The 17497-nt window shown below is 44.6% G+C and overlaps 1 protein-coding gene across 1 annotated transcript in view; it reads right to left on the bottom strand.

The window, feature by feature from the left end:
• ANKH (ANKH inorganic pyrophosphate transport regulator) overlaps positions 1-7131 on the bottom strand; it is a 103180-nt gene extending 96049 nt beyond the window's left edge. Inside the window, exon 1 of the mRNA XM_005484297.4 lies at positions 6998-7131. Coding sequence (XP_005484354.1) covers positions 6998-7093 — 96 coding nt within the window. The 5' untranslated portion in view covers positions 7094-7131. The remainder of the gene's footprint in view (positions 1-6997) is intronic.
• Positions 7132-17497: the final 10366 nt, after the last annotated feature.

The raw sequence follows: 17497 nt of genomic DNA, 5'->3' as shown, positions 1-17497 counted from the left end.
CTTTATAAGTGCCTTGTGAAACACATCACAATTTTAGAACTGATGAAACTGACACAAGGAGAAATGTCTTGTCTAAGATCAAGATAGGAACAGATAGAATCTGCACTTTTAGAGCTATAGCTTTGAGTGTATGCCTTCTTTGAATATAAAAAGACACTTTAGTCATAAGATTGGCCAAGTCATATAAGCCTTTGTATACAACCAACTTCTTCAGGCAGCAGCAAAATGAGCAATGATTAAAAAGAAATCAGTTCAGACCAAAGCAAATGTGAAGAGAAATCAGCTTTCTTGGCTTTGAAAAAAGGCAGTAAAAAGAAATAAACAAGAAAGGCCCCAAAATGAAGCAAATAGTCAGTCCACTTCACATCCAAAAATTTTACTTCAGGGATTTCTCAACACGATGTAGAATACAGTGCTTCAAACCCCTTTCAAGTTTTCAGTTTTGAACCCATGTTTTAAAATTAGCCTTGGGTTATTTTCAATTCCTGATGCTAGATTTCTAGCATAGTCTTCTAGATTTTCACTGGCATAGGGAAGAGAAGCCAATTTCCCTATCTCTGAAATAAGCATGAGAAGTATTTGGTTACCCCGTGCACCTTTTTCAGTGGCTATCTAATGATAGTACGACTGGAGTATCTTCAGTGAGGACCCTCCAGCCTAGAGACTGGGAACTGGGACTGCTTGGCAAAGTTGCAAATGTTCCTTGTCTCCCACTGCAAAAGCTAGACTTCTTGGTAGAGAGAATAATTTCCACCCCCAGACCTCAAAGTTTTATTTTCCAGCAACTTGGTGGGCAAATATCATCTGAACTTACCGTTTTGAGATTAATTAAATTACTTCATTAAAAAGTGGCTGGTTGGTGCTGCATGGAGTTGTTGTCCTCCACTTTCCCCCTCACCTCCCCTTCCAACCTGTCCTGGAAATAAGCTCTCTCTACAGCTCTATAGATAGAAAATGCCTTCAGACATGCTTAGTGGTTATCATCAAGTACAAAATCTGCCTGCTCTTAACAGTGAAGCATAAGAAAGTCTCTAAAGTCCTTAGAGCTCACACAGCCATGGGAGGCGGAAGGCAGGGAACTGGATGGTGTTGTGAAGGAAGGAGAGAGCAGAATAAAAAAGGGGAAGGTACTGGCACATTAAGCAAAATAGGTCCTACTCAAGATTATGTATTTTACAGTATGGCAACATGGGGCACTGCAGGGAATGGACACCTCATTAGTGGTGCGGGTTCATTCTCATAATTTCTAGTACCATGTGAAATCTCCAGTGGTGATAGCCCCAGTGCTCTTCATAACCTGTTTATTTTGTACCTTGCGTGCTATAAAATGCAAATAGATATTGGTTTAGCTGCCAGGAGTAAGTCTTTGTCACCTTTAAGAACATTAGTGCTCTGTGGAGATTTGGCTTTTATCTGCAAATGTTTTATGAGATCTCTGACTTCTTCCCAGATCTCACCATGCACTGCTTGCTGTGAAATGCCAGCAAACGCTCTGCGTGAGCGGTGAGTGCAGTGCCCGGTGTGCAACGCCCGCTGCACTAACACTGACATAGCAGCCTAATTAATCCCTTGGGCAGTCTCAAGAGCCAGCCACGTGGTCTAGAGCCCATCTAGCACGGGTATGAAAATCCCCAGAGCCTGGCAGATGACCATTTAGGAGCCAGGGCTGGAAGGCTCAGGCTGGCATGCATAGGGAAGTAAAGCTGCACCGCTTACAAAAAAGTCTCTGGAGAGGTATAGATCTTAAAGTTACTACTTCAGGTGTGTGTGGTTTGGTTTTTAATCCTTCATAGACAGTCTCACTTGGATCTACTCACTCTAAACACGAAAGTTAGATATACTTCAGTGGTCATTCCCTGACCATTTGGCATGTGAATTCTGCAAGAGAAACTACTTCAAAATAATGCCATGGAAAATAATAACAACAAAAAAACTCTGTTGATAGTATACTCTGTATATGTTTCCTTCTTCAACATAATTTAATTTAAATGTAATTTAAAAAGCTGTGTAGTTCACATTCATTTAAAATAAATAGGACATTTCTGTCAGCCTACCCTATTAGTAATGTGGTTGTGGTAATAACATACAGCCACGTTGTACACCAATTACAGGACTCTGTTAGCTTTCTTGTTTATATTGGTACTAAAGTCCTACACAATTGAAACAAGTCCCTGACCTCTTACAACATCAATAACAGGGGTACTTTGCACTCATACAGCACCTTTCATCTCAGAGTGCTTCTGACACATGAATTTTCATTACATCTACATGCAGGTAGGTGTCTAGGCACACTTCAAAGGCAGGGAAACTGTGCCATGGAAAGGTTACACAACTTGGCACAAAGCCCTGGTGAACAGCTGGGAATGTGAACTCTCCCATTACTTGTTTTGAACGTCCAGACAATAATGCTTACCCCAAAACCAAGCTTCATAAGGCATTAATCAAAATGTTTAACCCCCTACCAAGTTTGCAAATGGCATGGGCAGACAATAAGCTCGCTAATTCTTTTTGATACATTATTCATGACTTGTTCTCCTTTTCTGGCAACTTTCTTTTTATGTAAAAAAAAAAAACACAACCAAAAAACAACATCAAAAACAGTCCAAAAGAATCCAAATATAAGAAAAACCAGCAATTACTATAAAATAATTTGGAATCCCAAACACTTAGCATTTCCTTTATGGCTCATCTGTTGGATCTCAAACACTACAGCATGGGCAATGCATGGCAAGTTCTCTGCAGGGACCAGAGCACCTGAGTGCCCTCTGGAGAAAGAGGCAGCAGGGCTGTGCTTGCTCAGTTTTAGTTTCCAAAGGCCACTGAACACCACGGAGGCATAGATAAATTATGTTGGCATGCTAAACTGCCCGGCCAACAGCTACTGACAGTGACACAAACTAATGATCCATGGGCTGGCTACATCATCGCTATGAAGTTAAAAAAACCCAAACAAAAAAACCATACTAGTGTTCCTTCCCATTGATAATTACGGAACTACTGCAGGCAGACCTTGAGATCAAACCTGTGCTCTCTGCCTGGCCTTTGCCACCCCATGAGCATCAGGGAGAGCTCCCAGCCACGCCTGCAAACTGTATTTAGCACTGCCTAGGGCTGAGTCCGTGCTTCTGACAAAGTTAGTGAATTCATGCCCACCTCAGCTTGCTCCCTTTGTAAAAATGCTGATGCAAATGCACATTTATGTTACAAGTCAGGCCACCAGAATGTATGTCAGCAGCTCTGGAACTGTGTTAAAAGGAAAACTGATGTGGGTGGTGATGGATTTTTGAGCCCACGGAGTAGCAACGCTGTTATTTGCTGGTTGAGTTGTTTGAGGTTGTGTTGCTCTCTATCACACAGGAGGCATTTATTTATTTATTTCTGAGCAAGTGCATCCAACAGTTTTCAAGGGAGCCAGAACTTTTAATGCAAACTTAGTTTTCCAATGCCTGAGCTCTAAATACAACAGTAATTATTGTGAATCTCAGGGTAAGATGTTGAGAGTTGAAAGCTCCTCTCAATGGCAGAATAAAAGCCACTATCTCTCTTCTGACTCTTGGGATGGAAATTCTGTGTTGGGTATATTTGTGTGTGTATATATATATATATATATATATATATATATATTTGTACATTGTGAGTGCAATATATATATATATATATTTGTACATTTGTGAGGGCAGGTGGAGAAAAAAAATATATAGAGGTGTTCACATGAACACACACATTACTGACACACAGAGACACAGATTTGAGTGGAGAAGGAACATTTAGCCAAAATATTTGGGACTATTTTCCTGAATGCTGTACTTTTAAGAAGAAAGGTATGTAGTACTTACTTTCATAAAAGCCATGTAGCACTGTCAATAAAATGGAAATGAGTTGCAGAAGGAAATCAAGAAAGTAAGTTAGAAATGGTTTATCTCTCTAATATTCTGGTAATTTACCTGGGCCTGCATCAGGACTACTTTTTTAAGTAAAGGAAAAAATATCAGGTATTTGTCTGAGAGAATTTATGAGGTGAAGAAATGAGGTCAGCTCACTGGATGGGAGTAACTCTGTAATATAGTCTTGTCCTAAGGCATTGTCGGATTAGAGTCCAGGGTCAACAGGAGGCTCTTCACTGGCGGTAGAGGTTCTGAAAGTGACTTCAGGAGCTGAGCTTATTAGTTCTTAAGACCTGTGCCAGCATTTTTTACTTCCTGTAAACCAAACAGTCTTGCCATGCCAAGCATCTTATTTGGGGCAATGGTGACAGCCTTAACCTATGTTCTGCAAACAATCTTTAGCCTTACTGTAAATTTCCCTTAACCTAGCAAGAAACCTAGATGCAATTGCATAGCAGGGATCTGGTAAATTTCTAGTGATGTTTGCTATTGACTTCAACTACTCAACACCCAGAAAAGCCTCTCAAGGTAATAATAAAAAAAAAAGTTATCTTTGTTTCTCACTTTTCAGTCTGAGGTGTCTAATAGTATAAGGTTTTGCTAAGAAGGCTCTGCTTTGAATGCTCTACTTCCAAACATTCTCCTTGCTTGAGGGAATGAGGTATGAATACCATACATCAAAAGGGTTTATGACCTACAGCATTTCTTACACATCTCTTCTTCTCTGGTCAGGCAAGGTCCATTCTCTCTCTAATTTTTTTACAGTCATCTCTTATTTCTGACTTGCAGTTCTCCTGTCTCTTTTACAATACTGCCCAGAGCAAGTAATATTCCTTCATACAAATTTTCCTTCCCTCATCATTCTTAGAAATCTGTGTTATCTGCAGTATACATTCAAAGGAGGGGGTACTGCAGCCTTTGCAGAGCTATCTGTTGGCACACCCATTCTTCTATGTTGCTTCCATTCACCCCTCACATTAAAATTTTTGCATGTTTTGAAAATGTAAAGCAGAAATGTGACTGGCTCAGCAATGTACTTTCAGTCTCTCAAGTCCAACAGTAACGTCGTGCAAGTGCAAAAAGTAACTTCATGTATTACATAGAGGAAAATAAAATCACTGTCCTTTTATCTGTATGAGGAACCCTTCAGACATGGAGTAGCTTTGTGCCTGCTTCAGTTTCCTGATTTCCATGTAGGTAAGGCTGGCAAAAACCTATCTTTCCAGTTTCTGGTCCTGAAATAAGCAAGAGTTCTAGAAGGCTGGATTTCTCCCTATTCAATTAAATATCTCCCCAGGCAGCCATCTGAGACGAGGGATAAACCCAACTCTCCTGAAAACTCAATCCTATGACTTGGCTATAAAACAAAACATTTTCTAAGATATTTTTGTCCATAACACTGTCAAAGTTGTTAAAGTGTTTACATGTATCATTCACAGATTCACATCCCTCCTCTGTCACTGGTACCCAGCCAGACAGAAGGACCCTCGCTTATAAAATCACTTGCAAATTTTGAAATCCTGGTTCAGAGCACACTGAAGCCATGGGGATGTTTTTTTATAGGCTGACATTTACCTTGAATTGAGCTGACCTTGTACGAAGCAAACTGTATGAATGCACCTGTCATACTCAGTTTCCTCAGTGCACGGCTTTCAATTTAACTTCTACTATATGTTATTAACATGGCATAGTTATTAGCATTTAAATCTCCTTTTCCTTTGTCATTTCTATATTTAGATTTGCCTTCCCTCTCCCCCCCCCCTCCCAGTATGCTTAAAGAAGACTGACTTAGTAGGAAAGCACATAGTTGTTAGACAAGGATGGAATTGTATTTTTCAGTATTACGGTTTATTTAAAGGACTAGGACTCAAAATGCTATTCACACAGCCATGACAAACATATGATTAATGTTAGCTATTTTTTCCCACTGTAGTATTTTTCCTTTCACTTTCTTCTTTACAAATGCCTGAAAGTACCAACTAATTTTTTGATATCTTTGCTCAAGAAGCACAGGAGCAAGTGTCTGCTCTTCTTAGCCAAACTGAGTGACTTAGGACAAGGATAAAGCTATTTGGAGTGCAATACTTAGTGTGGCTGCCTAGCTTAACACTTGCAAGTAAGTAGTAGTGTATGCCATCCTACTAAAAATGTAATGACAGGTCCCATACAGTGCAGCCTAACACAAGACAGGGCCTGGATTGTCATAAATACCAAAACATGAGAGCAGAGATTCTCCCCACACCCCAGTGCAGGGGCAAACGAGCATTAGCTTGGGCAGGGGAGTGGGTACATTTGTTCTCAGTGCAAACGCAGCAAGAGGGGGATTGGGAGGACGAAATGGGGTGGCGGCATGTCAGTGAGACGGGCTGACAGCAGGCTCCGATACACCGGGCTATCTACTCGGAGCCCGTGCCAGTGGACAGCCTTAGGTCACCAGCACCGCTGGAGAACTGCAGCAGGGCCGAGGCGCCCAGAGCAGCGGCGGGGGCAGGGGCGCAGCCGGAGATTTCCCTGCCCGCAGGGTGCGGAGCGGCTCCCGGGGGCTGCCGCGCTCCTCCCGCCCTGCCGCGGCGGGGGCTCGGGGCGGCGGGGCCGAACCGCTGCGGCAGCGACAGCGCCGCGGGGCGGGGGGGCCGCGGCTCCGCTCCGGCAGCGGGCGGCGGCAGCCGGGCCGCCCGCCCCGCTCTGCTCCGCTCCGCTCCAGCCGCGCTGCACTGCGCTAGGGGCGGCTGCACCTGAGCGCCCGTGTCAGCGCGGGGATAAAGCACTGCCAGCCCCGGCCAGCGCATTATGTAATTTCAGATTATATAATCCTGAAATGAGAGGGGGAAAATTTCCTCAAAACAACCCAAACCCTGCCATCATTCCCCGGGCATCTCCTGGGGGTGGGGGCAGCCCGTGGGCTCGGGCGGCCGCCGGGGCAGGCACGCCGGCACAGGGGCCGCAGTCCCCGCCCGGAGCGATGAGCCAGGGCAGGACGGCTCGGCTCAGCACGGCTCGGCTCGGCTCTCCGTCCCTTGCCTTCCCGGCGGAGGCACCGACAGCGCCAGCCCGGCGCTGCGGGAGGGCGGGAGGGAGGGAGAGGGTCGCTCCCTGGAGAGGCGCTGCCTTACCTGCTCCCCGAAGTCGATGGCGATGTTGGTGATGCCGAGAGGGACCAGGAAGCGGATCAGGGGCCAGTAGTTAGTGAGCGCTGGAAATTTCACCATAGTCCCAGCTGCGCGGTGACCCGCGGCGCATCTGCCGCGGCAGGAGCCGGCGCGGGAGGACGGCGGGGGGAAGGATGAAAGGGCACCGGGGAGGGTGCGTGCGTGTCCCTGTGCGTGTGTGCGGGCGGGGAGGGGGTGGGGGGGAGATAAGGGAGAGGGAGAGGAGCAGCAGAGCCCCCTAAAAATAAAGAGCCGGGGAGCGGGAGGGGGGCCGGTCCGGTCCCTCCCTGCCCGGCGCGGCGCTGGCTGGGCGGCGGGGCGCGCTGTGCTGCCGCCTTAGCAGGAGACCCGAGAGATCAAGTCCATCCCCGCCGCCCTCCTCCCACACAACAATGATCCGCCGCCGCTGCCGCCGCCGCCGCCGCTGCCGGAAAAAAAAAGAGGAGGGACACCGCCGCCAGCCACTCGTGCGGGCAGCGCTGCCATCCTCGGGGCGCGGGGGCCAGGGGAAGGGCCGGGCCCCCCCCCGCCTGACGCTCGCCGGCGGCGGGGCGACGGCCGCGGCGCCGCGCAGGAAAACACCGCCCTCCTTCTCCTCCTCCTCCTCCTCCTCCTCCTGCCCGCCGCCGCTGCGGGAACGGCGCAGGCCGCGGTGCGGCGCGGCAGCCGGCGGCGGTGCCCGTGCGGGGCCGGCGGCGGTGCGGGGCCGTGCGGGGCCGGCGGCGGGGCCCGGCCGCGGGGCGCCGCTCCGGGCAGCGCGGGCTGGCGGAGCACGTGGGTTTGACACACGCTCGCAGGCGGGCGGCGGGGGAAAGAGCGGCACCGAGCGGCTCCTCCCGACGGCGGAGCGGCCGCGCTGCGCCCCCCGCCCGCCGCCGTGGCGGGGCCGGGCCCGGCTCGGCACCTGACAGCGCTCCCTCACCCCGCCGGGTCCAGGTGGGCTCCCTAGGCTTCCCCATCCGCAGCCCGCCGCCCTCATCGCGCAGCCGGGGGCACGGGAAGGCGTTCCTGGGCTGTGGGCTTCGGGCCTCGGGCAGCGGCACTCGTGCAGCTGCAGGAAGGGTGAGGGTCCTCAACACGGCGTCTGACCCACAGCTCTTCTGGTCAAAACCCTGGAATAAATGAATCTTGAACGTTTGGCAGTGTAACATCTTCATCTTTTCAGATCTCTGCCCGAGCTCTGGGCAAGGGAATGTGCTTGTGGCCCAAGGGAGCTTGCAGGAGGGCCCTCGCTGCCTGGGGCATCGGCTGCCTTCTGAACCCGGGCCGTGGCAAGCCACAAGGTTTTGCCAGTCTAAGGGTGGGAGATGAGAATGGGGAAAGATGAGAAGGCAACCCCCTTCTAAATAACTTGCGGAAGTTTCAAAATTGCAGGATTGTTTCAAGGTTTCATTGTAACTGAGTTTCGCTGGGTCATTTAGGTTTATGGTGTTATCTTCACCTTGTCCCCTTCAAGGAGAGTTGGCAAATATTTTGGAAAGGTGGGAACCCTACGAGGAGTCAGATACTTGTATCTGATCCTCAGAGGACCAGTGGCCAGCAGAGGTGTGCTGCAAAGCCTCCCTCTCCCAAAGACAACTGTATTAAATTGTTCCCATGACCAAGCACATATTTGGAGAGTCAACAGGAGAAGATCTCTGAATATCCCTGGTAGGCAAATGACAGGCTGTGGGGTGGGGCTGGAGAAAAGGAGTCCCTGATTCCTGAGGTGTTTTGGCAAAGTCAGCTCCAGTTGTGCTGGAGGCTTTTTCCCTCCTACAGCTGGAGTTTGTCTCACCTAGCAGCCCTTGAGCTGTAGCAGCCATCGTTGTGAGGCACAGAAAAGCAAACTCAAATGCTTACAAGAGAGCAAACCTGCCTTCATCCTGTATATCACTTCCAATGCCACAGGCATGGTGTCCTGGAGTGAAGCAGAGAAAACCAGGAGAGGACCATGAACTGAGGAGAGGGAAGCAGAAGATGTTTGTGATTGCCTAAGAGTGTTTTTGGGTTAACAGCACCAAATCTTCATCGTCCTAAAGGAGAGCTAGTCATTTAGCTCTGGACCAGTGGTTCATCCATCGGACGTCTTCGACCCGTGTCCAGTGAGAGGGAACGTTTGTCTTCCAGCCAACCCAACTAAAGCTGGACTCTAAGGAGGAGCTCTTAGAGATGCAGAGGCCTTACACCATCTGTCTTGTTTTACTTGTTTGTTTGCACTGAGCTGAATTCCCTGCCAGTTTAGGCATAGCCTTTATGTACACTTAGATGTAAGTTGCAGGTCATTTTCTTTGAAGGAAGCCTTGTGCCTTTTGAACTCAAGGCCGGATATATATTGAAGCATTAATTCAATATTACATTCTTTCTTCCTGAAAATGTGTGTGGTTTTAGATAACTGTATTGCCAGTAACTAATTTCTTCCTGTCAGGACTAGATTTTATTGCCATTGAGCTCATTCCTCCATGCCATGGGTCTGAGAGCAACTTGTAGGTGAAATTATGGAAGAATATTTTTTAAAACTCTATGTTTTAAAATGCTTTCTTTGCAAAGTGTGCCTCTTGTTTCAGTTTAGAGAGATTCTTTATTTAAGGGAAAGAAATCTTTAGTGCTGTTTTTGAGTCAGAGAAAAGTAAAAGGGAATCCCCAAAGCCATTTGTAAATATATGATTTTAAGTTGCCATTTGAAAATTCCAGATGACCTGATGTTTGAGAGCTACCTCCTCTAATTCCTGGCAAAAACAAACCACCCCAAAATTAAAGCTTCTTGAATCAAAACATTTGGACTCTGTGTGTCTCACAGTGCAAACTATAAAGAATTCATAGTGATTATTTGTCCCAAAGTCATGTTCAGTCCTGGAAATACCGAGAAACCCAAGTACTTTATGTAGTATAAGAGAAGTTTATAAATTTGGGATTTTTTTAATGTGTTCATAAAGTAGTTAATACTTTTGAATTCCACCCGATAATGAATCACACCCCTTACATCTTTAATTCGTTTCCATCTGATTGGTCACTTGAGGGCTGTGGTTAACTTTTTATCTTCCTGCTGCTCAAAGCAGTACAGTTTTATTTAAAGAGTAGTTTTACATTTTACCTCCTCACATGTACTGGAATGTCCTGGGCAAGTGTTAACCTGACTGATGCTTTCTTGAGTTCCATATTTTAAAATCATTAGACCTACTTAATAAACTGTTTTAGACAGTGTTTTAGGTTTGTCTTTCTGCTTCCCATTCATGTCTTCTATTTCTGTGCTGACTCTAGTTTTTGTGTGTCTCTCTTTCAGCCTAGGTCATATTTGCTCCGTCAATTCATTACAAAAACAAAACTGTATTTGCAACCAAAGAACAAGGATGGTTTCTCACATCTTGGAGTCAGTAGTTTGCTCAGCTGATGAGCTGAGGAAATAGGTCATTTTAGCTGTATTGGGCAAAAAGCAGTGATTACTAATCATTTCCTTTCTAACATATTTTCTGTTACACTACATTTCTTACTCATATACCAAACACTGTCTGTTTGTTTAATGGAATAAAAAAGACAGAGAGGACAGCAGGAAATAATTAGCCATAATCTCACTGCTTTTTACAGTAAAGTCATCTGGTCCCGGAGTAACTCAAATGGAGCCATCTCACTGGAGAAGTCCACATGAACAGAGTGCAGTGCTGCAATGTGTTACAGTGTAGAAATGATGAAAGGTATCACAAAACTGCCTTGTTCCTGGTAATGAAATGTAATTGCTGCTTAAGCAATGGGGGCAAAGCCTGAAGGTTTCCCCAGTAGCAGAATGAATCAGGACATTACTTTTACTCACGCAGTCAGAAACCCAGCATGCAGATCAGCACATGGGCTTTAATGTGTTAGAGTCCCACTGCTGTCCTGAGCTTAAAGGAGGCCTCTTACCACAAACACATGGTGAGAATCTTGAAAGGACCCTGCTGTGGTAATGCCTTACTTCAGAACCATGCCTCTTTTTTCCTTGTTGAGGCTACTGCTAATTACCTGCCAGAGAAAACAGGTCTTGGGTTTGTTTTTTGAATCACTGCACTTGGGCTTTCCATCTCTAGTTGGCTGTTTAGTTGTCATCCCTTCTTTTTGGAGCTACTGGATTACTTTCAAACCTTTTTCTCTATACAGGATTTTTTTTTCTCTTATGATCTGGTGATTTAAAATCACTCATTGTGTAATAAACTCAAACCAGCAAGTAACAAAATTTGTCAGCCAGTCATCCCATAAGAGAACAGATGAGCTGGATTTCTCAGCCTAGAGAATGGCCAGTGATTCTGGTCCCTGAATGGCCTTGGTCTTAGAGAGAGCAAATGGTGACTGTCTTTTCCTGTGTGTTATCAAAGTGGAAGGACACCTCCACAGTGATATTCTGCTTCTGTCTTGAGTTATTCCTCCCCCAGCAACATCTGCCTCTTGCACACTTAACTTTCAAGGTGGAACTGAGTCTGATGCATATTTCCAGCTCTTTACACCACAGTAGTTAAAACAATAAGATATTTCACATTTAAAATTGATGTAATTTAAAAATATTATCAAACTATATGGGATGTTACTGAAGGAATGCTCAGAATGCAAGTCTTGTCCACAAAATGGAAAAATGGTCTTTCCCATTTAGTGTTGAGGAATAAGAACAAAGAAATTCTTCTACACACTATTTTTCTAGAGGTCTGATCAGACACACAGTAGTAAGGACCCTGATGAAGATCCCCTTCTTTCCCTGTACCTGAGTTCTGCAGAAAGCCTGTTTCTAGTGTTTCTTTTCCTGCAAAGAAACACCTTCAGGACAAAGGAGAGCTCGAGGCGCAACACTTTCTCTTACCTAGGGGTCAGCAAAGCCTGAATCACTACAATCATTGTGAGCTATGCAGAAGGCCTTTACCTCAAAGGGTTAGTGGAATTCTCCTTGTCTCACTCCTTGTGCATCAATCTGCTTTAGGATCAAGAGGCACTCAGTTCTTGGGCTGTGTGCCTGGCCATGGCTTCTAGGCTGTTGCAGTTCACAACTGGAAAGACTACAGAAATGCTGCAGGCAAAGAATATTTATGTAGCATTTTATTCTGTGAATTGGTAGGGTTGAACTGAAAGATCAGAAAACAGCCAAAGGAATTGGGTTGTCAGTCAGACAAGTGTCTGACTAATACAGTTCTGATTTAGCTGCATCTCTGTGTGAAGAATAAAAATGGTCTTTACAACTAACCTATGCCCCTTCCCTGAGATCAGCCTGCTCTGGACGCAGCTGGTTTGTCAGGTTAGATGATAAGGACAGTGCCCATGAGGGAACCCATGTCTTTCTTTTTTGGCTGGCACTAGCACCCTGGCAGCAGCTTCAGGCAAAATTGTTTCCCAGCTGATGAAGCAGAAGAAGTTTCCTATTAATTCTTGGTAGACCAAGATAAAAATGGTATTGGGTTTCAGTGGCACAAGGAGACCTGGGTTTCTCAGACATGCCTGACTTATTTTTCGGATGAGACTGTCTCTGGTCACCTGAGGTGCAGGGCTCGTCCAGGACATGCCTTCTGTCACAGGGCATCCATGAGTGTTCGCTCTACCCCCATCTTTACAGTGTCTCATCTGTGGCTCACTCAGGCTCGCAGCCGGGGGTGATCCCAGCTGTAAGCATCACTTGTGGCACTGGCCTTATTAGTGTTATTTGTTCTTTGGGCTTGTGTTCTGAGCCCAAAACTGTATCTTCTGCTGGTGCAGCCTGGGGCACGTGACTCTGCAGCAGCTCTGACACAAGAGAGCTGGTGGGAGCAGCTGGGCTGCTGGTGGGATGCTCAGGGATGCCCAGCTGGAGCCCTGCTCACTAAGGAAATGATGCTGTGCTGTTTCTTGGCTGATTAATCCAAACAGCTCCTTCATTGGTGTGAGAATGGTATTAATGTAAATATGGCATTGCAGAAGGATGCATGGACCAGGTGCTGCCTGAGTTAAAGGTTTGCTGTCTCTCAAGGGCTTGTAGCGCAGTTTCTGGGATCCTGAGGGACCCGAATGCTTATAAACTGTGCATTCTACAAAGGGAATTCATCCCTCACATCAGGCTGAGGCTCCAGTGTTGCTTCGTGATCAGAGGGAGAGAAACTTTCTCCTTGTCAAAGCAATTGTGTACAAATGTTGCATTTTCTCAGCATGGAAGAAATTAAATCCTTTATCTTAAATCTTATGCATTTTGTGTAGGTTTTTACCTTGCCTAATTTCTAAATCAGAGTTTATTTAATGATTATAACTTGGGCATTCAAACATTTTGAAAAAAATGCAAGTGATAATTAAAATGTTTTCTAGAACTTATTTCTAGTTAATAAATTAAAGGTGGATTTGCCTGGAATTCAGAATCCATTTTAAATTTAGATTTGGCATCTTTGATTTGAGCATTAGGATGTACTTTTTGCAGCCTGTTTGATTCCCACTAAAACAACTATGTGTAATTTCACTGTATATGAAATTTAATAACACACAATGCCACCAACAGCATACTGTGGCAAAGGTCAACCTTTATGGCTTTGTGTTTTATTAAAACAGTAATCAATACCGGACTTGAACTGTTTAGAGATTATTGATGCAGTTGAATGCCATTTAACTAAAACTTGTGGGAGGAGATGGTGTTTTCGCATTTTAAACTCTCGTATTCAATTTTCTTTTGTGTAGAGCTTGGTTGTTAGATTAATTGTTGAGAATATGTTTAAACATTTTAGAAATATGCACTTACAATCTTGCCATGTTTCACCTTCTCCAGTTTTATTTAGAAGGGCCTCAGCCCATCCTGAATATGTGTCTTGCCACACATGGCTTCTCTGTTACCATAGAAAGCCACAAAATAGCCTATACAGAGCCTGTAGTAAAATAATGTGATAGCAGTATTTATGAGAGTGCAGTAATATGCAAATGCATAAGCATTATTTATTAGTGCTTGAAGGGCTGAAAATGCTACGGGATATGCATGCCTAAAGCCAGTATCTCCTGAGCATTAATTTCAGCAGAAGTTCTCCAATGATAAATTTGTGTTTATCAAATGAAATAGGACAAAGGGTAATGGTTTTAAACAACAAGAAGGTTGATTTAGTTTAGATATAAGTAATAAATTTTTTTACAATGAGGGTGATGAAACACTGGAGCAGATTGCCCAGAGAGGTGGTGGGTGCCACCCTTCCCTGTAGTCATGGTCAGGCCTGATGGGGCTCTGATGGTGTTGGAGATGTCCCTGCTCATTGCAGTGGGGCAGGACTAGGTGACCTTCAAAGGTCTCTTCCAACCCAAACTATTCTGTGATTCTTTGAATCTATGATATAAAGATGAGTCTGAGATTTATATAATGTTCAAGTACTTTCTTGCACTTCCTTTCAAATCTGCTATGAGAGCCCCTGTGAACCTGTTGAAGGAGTGTAGAAATCTTTTATTTCATGAAGGATAGTAAATGACATAGCTATTGACATTTGCCCTTCTTCCAATAGTTTGTTGTCAATTTTTTCTCTAGTTTCAAAGGAGTATTGTGAAGAGACAAAAGAAACTGGGCACAGCACTGGATGTCATTTGCATGTGGACATGAATTATCTTAGGCAGGATTCTCTCAAAATTGCTCTACCTTCCACTCTGGATAATTCTTTAATAGGATTCTCATTCTTCCTAGGACAAGAAAAACTAAATATTTTAAGTTATCAAACTTTTAAATTGTTTGCTTGGTTTTTTGGGTGCACTACAATCAGCTTTTTAAGCCCTTCAGACTCCAATTTACCATCTAAACCAGGTGTATTTGTATCTGGATAAAGACAAAGAACTGTTTCTTGCATGTGGGGAGAATGAGACTCTTTACTGGCTGAACCCCATTGTGCTAGGATAAGCCTAAAAAAAAGAGACTTAGCACACTTAGAAAAGACACTGTAGCACGGTCTTTTCTTCCTGCGAGAATTCAGATTAACGTGTTACTACCTTAAATTGCAAAAAAATTGTGTCATATTCAAGAGAATAAAACAGAATTTATTTTCTCATTTACTCCTGAAAGTAAAAATTGTATGCTGAATGGATTTCTTACTAAAAGTCACAAGTGTGTTGTCTCAGTTGGTCATGAACCACAAGGAATTGGTATAGACAGGTTCCAGGCCCACCAATGTATTCAGCAGTTGATCAGGATGTTTTCCTTTCCTTTCCAGAAAAAGCGTATTCTCCATCCTCCATCCAGCAGCCAAGCTATGGACTGGAGGGAAGAGCAGGTGAAAGGAGGTAGTAGAGAAACCACATGTGACAGGGTGGGCTTGGTGTGTTTGGGAAGCCTTTGTTGTTATGGAAAGAGACTGGGAATGCTCCTCTCTTGAAGCTTGGCTGCTGGATCAAGCTGCCAGATGCATCCCAACAGCAGAGACATCTCAGCGACGCCAGAGAGCTGCACAGAAAGCCATCACTGTGCTCTGGGTGCAAGGGAATGAGGATCTGCTGGAAGTGGTGGTGGGGGAGAGTGGGGAAATCAAAATGAGTCTCACAATTGGAGCAGGGCTTGTTTGGTCAGTGGCAATGACAACAAAACCTCATCTTCTGCCTGCGTGGGTGGAGCTCAGTAGTAAAACCAGTGATGCAGTGCTCTGTTGCTTCTGCTGTGAGTTTATGGCATGACACCAGGGTAAAGAATTTATTTTCCCCAAAGGATCTTTCCCTTGCTGGATGTAACAGCATTGCCCCTCAGGGTCTGGGAGCTGAACCTGAGTAGGTGATGAGGTAAAAGACCTGAAACCTGGTAGGACAGGGGAGCAGCAGCATGTCATGGGAATGTAGGGGAAGACAGTAATTTTGGGGCATCAGTCCAAGAATATGTGAAAGCATCTGCAGTGGGTCAGGATTGCATTGATGGTGGGCAGTGCCTTGGTACCTTGCTGTATAAGATCAGCCCTGCTGAGAACAATAGATGTAAGTTTGCTGAAGGATGCTGTGGTCCTCACTGTAGTCTGGAGTTTAGAATGTTGTTTTTGTTGGTGGGTGTGATGGTTTTTTCCTTGTTTGTTAAAAGACAGCATGGCACCATGTGAAAGGTGTTTTGAAATGCAGATTTTGTGAGGATGGTATCTGCCCTCAATCTCTTGATGAGTGACCTGTTTGGCACTGAAGCCATTGCTGTAACACACTGGCAGCAGTGAATGCAGTTAGAAAGGACAGATGTTGATCCATGCAAGTAACAGATGTCACCATGGTCCAGTGCCTGAATCGTATCCATGCCAGATGGATTAGAAAGTGCAATCCTCAAAACCTAATATCCATCAAAGGCAGCATATTTACTTCCCATTCACCTGATATCCACTGAGTCTGGTCTTCTTCAGAATGAAGAAGGAATCCTTTTCTCTCTACTTGTTGTAGACAGTATCAGACTGGATCAGGAATTTTACCAGCATATTCTGAAGTATATCAGTCTCTTCTGCTGCTATTTTTTCAGGTTTTTCCAAGTTTGTGTTTTCCCAGTAAAATCTGGTTTTCTTTCAGCCGGGAAGCTATCTGTCATTTTCAAATGCCCAGAAAATAAAATTTGGTTTATTTTATGCTCCTACAATTCCCAAATGCCTAACTGCTAATCCCTGAAGAACTCAGAAGATTTTCCAAGGCTTTTTCTCCTCTAGCAAAAAATAGTTGAAGGTGGTTGGATAGCTTAAAGAATGTCAGGCAAGGACAAATAGATGAACTGGCAAACAGCAGAGTATCAGACTGCCTCCTGTGCTTAGGAAACACTTAATCAGCTAAATATGACCTGTAACAACTGAGCCTGAAAAATGTTGTTCAATAAACTGAAAAAAATTTAAAAATGTCTTTTCCCCCCCACTTTTATCAGATATTTTCTGCCTGGTTACTAACTTATGCAAAAATGCTGGAAAAATTCAAATTAGGTTTTCATAAAGGTGTAATGGATCCCTATGAGCTTTTAGTGCAGATAAAAGGTATATAGAAAAAAACAAACCCATGAACATTGTTTGACTGACATGAAGCCCTGGGAATACAAAGTTAGAATCAATGCTATTTGCCTGAAGATGAATCTCCCTGTAAAGTTTAAGCATTCTTTGATTCACAGCATGTCAAGTGCCTAAACAATTTCTTTTAACTCAGAGCTTTGATAGTGGAAGGTGTTACAAGTACCATGAGGTAATTTTCCAACCCCAGGTTCCTGCCATTTGATCTTCCAGCTCTGAGTTGAGCTCCTCAGGGTTCAGAAATGCTTTGGACAAAATGATGAGGTTTCAATATGTGCTATGAGCTGAAGCTTCTTGCATAGTGCAGAGTCTTTAATTTTGTAGAGTGTTGTGCTTATATATTTTGGCAAATTCAGTTGACTCTTAATTATTTATATAGTTCCAGAATGTAAAGTGATTCATTTTTGCAAAAATAGTTGCTTTTGTAGTGTGAGAGCAAACATATCCCTGTGCTGCCTGCAAGTCTCTGTGACAAATTAAGACCTGTCACCAGCAAGCCAGCAATTGCTGCTTGTTCCCGCTGGGGGGTACCTCTGTTTTTATA

Source organism: Zonotrichia albicollis, chromosome 1, assembly GCF_047830755.1.
Source record: "Zonotrichia albicollis isolate bZonAlb1 chromosome 1, bZonAlb1.hap1, whole genome shotgun sequence".
Lineage (NCBI taxonomy): Eukaryota > Metazoa > Chordata > Aves > Passeriformes > Passerellidae > Zonotrichia > Zonotrichia albicollis.
This window is presented reverse-complemented; position numbering and strand designations above follow the sequence as displayed.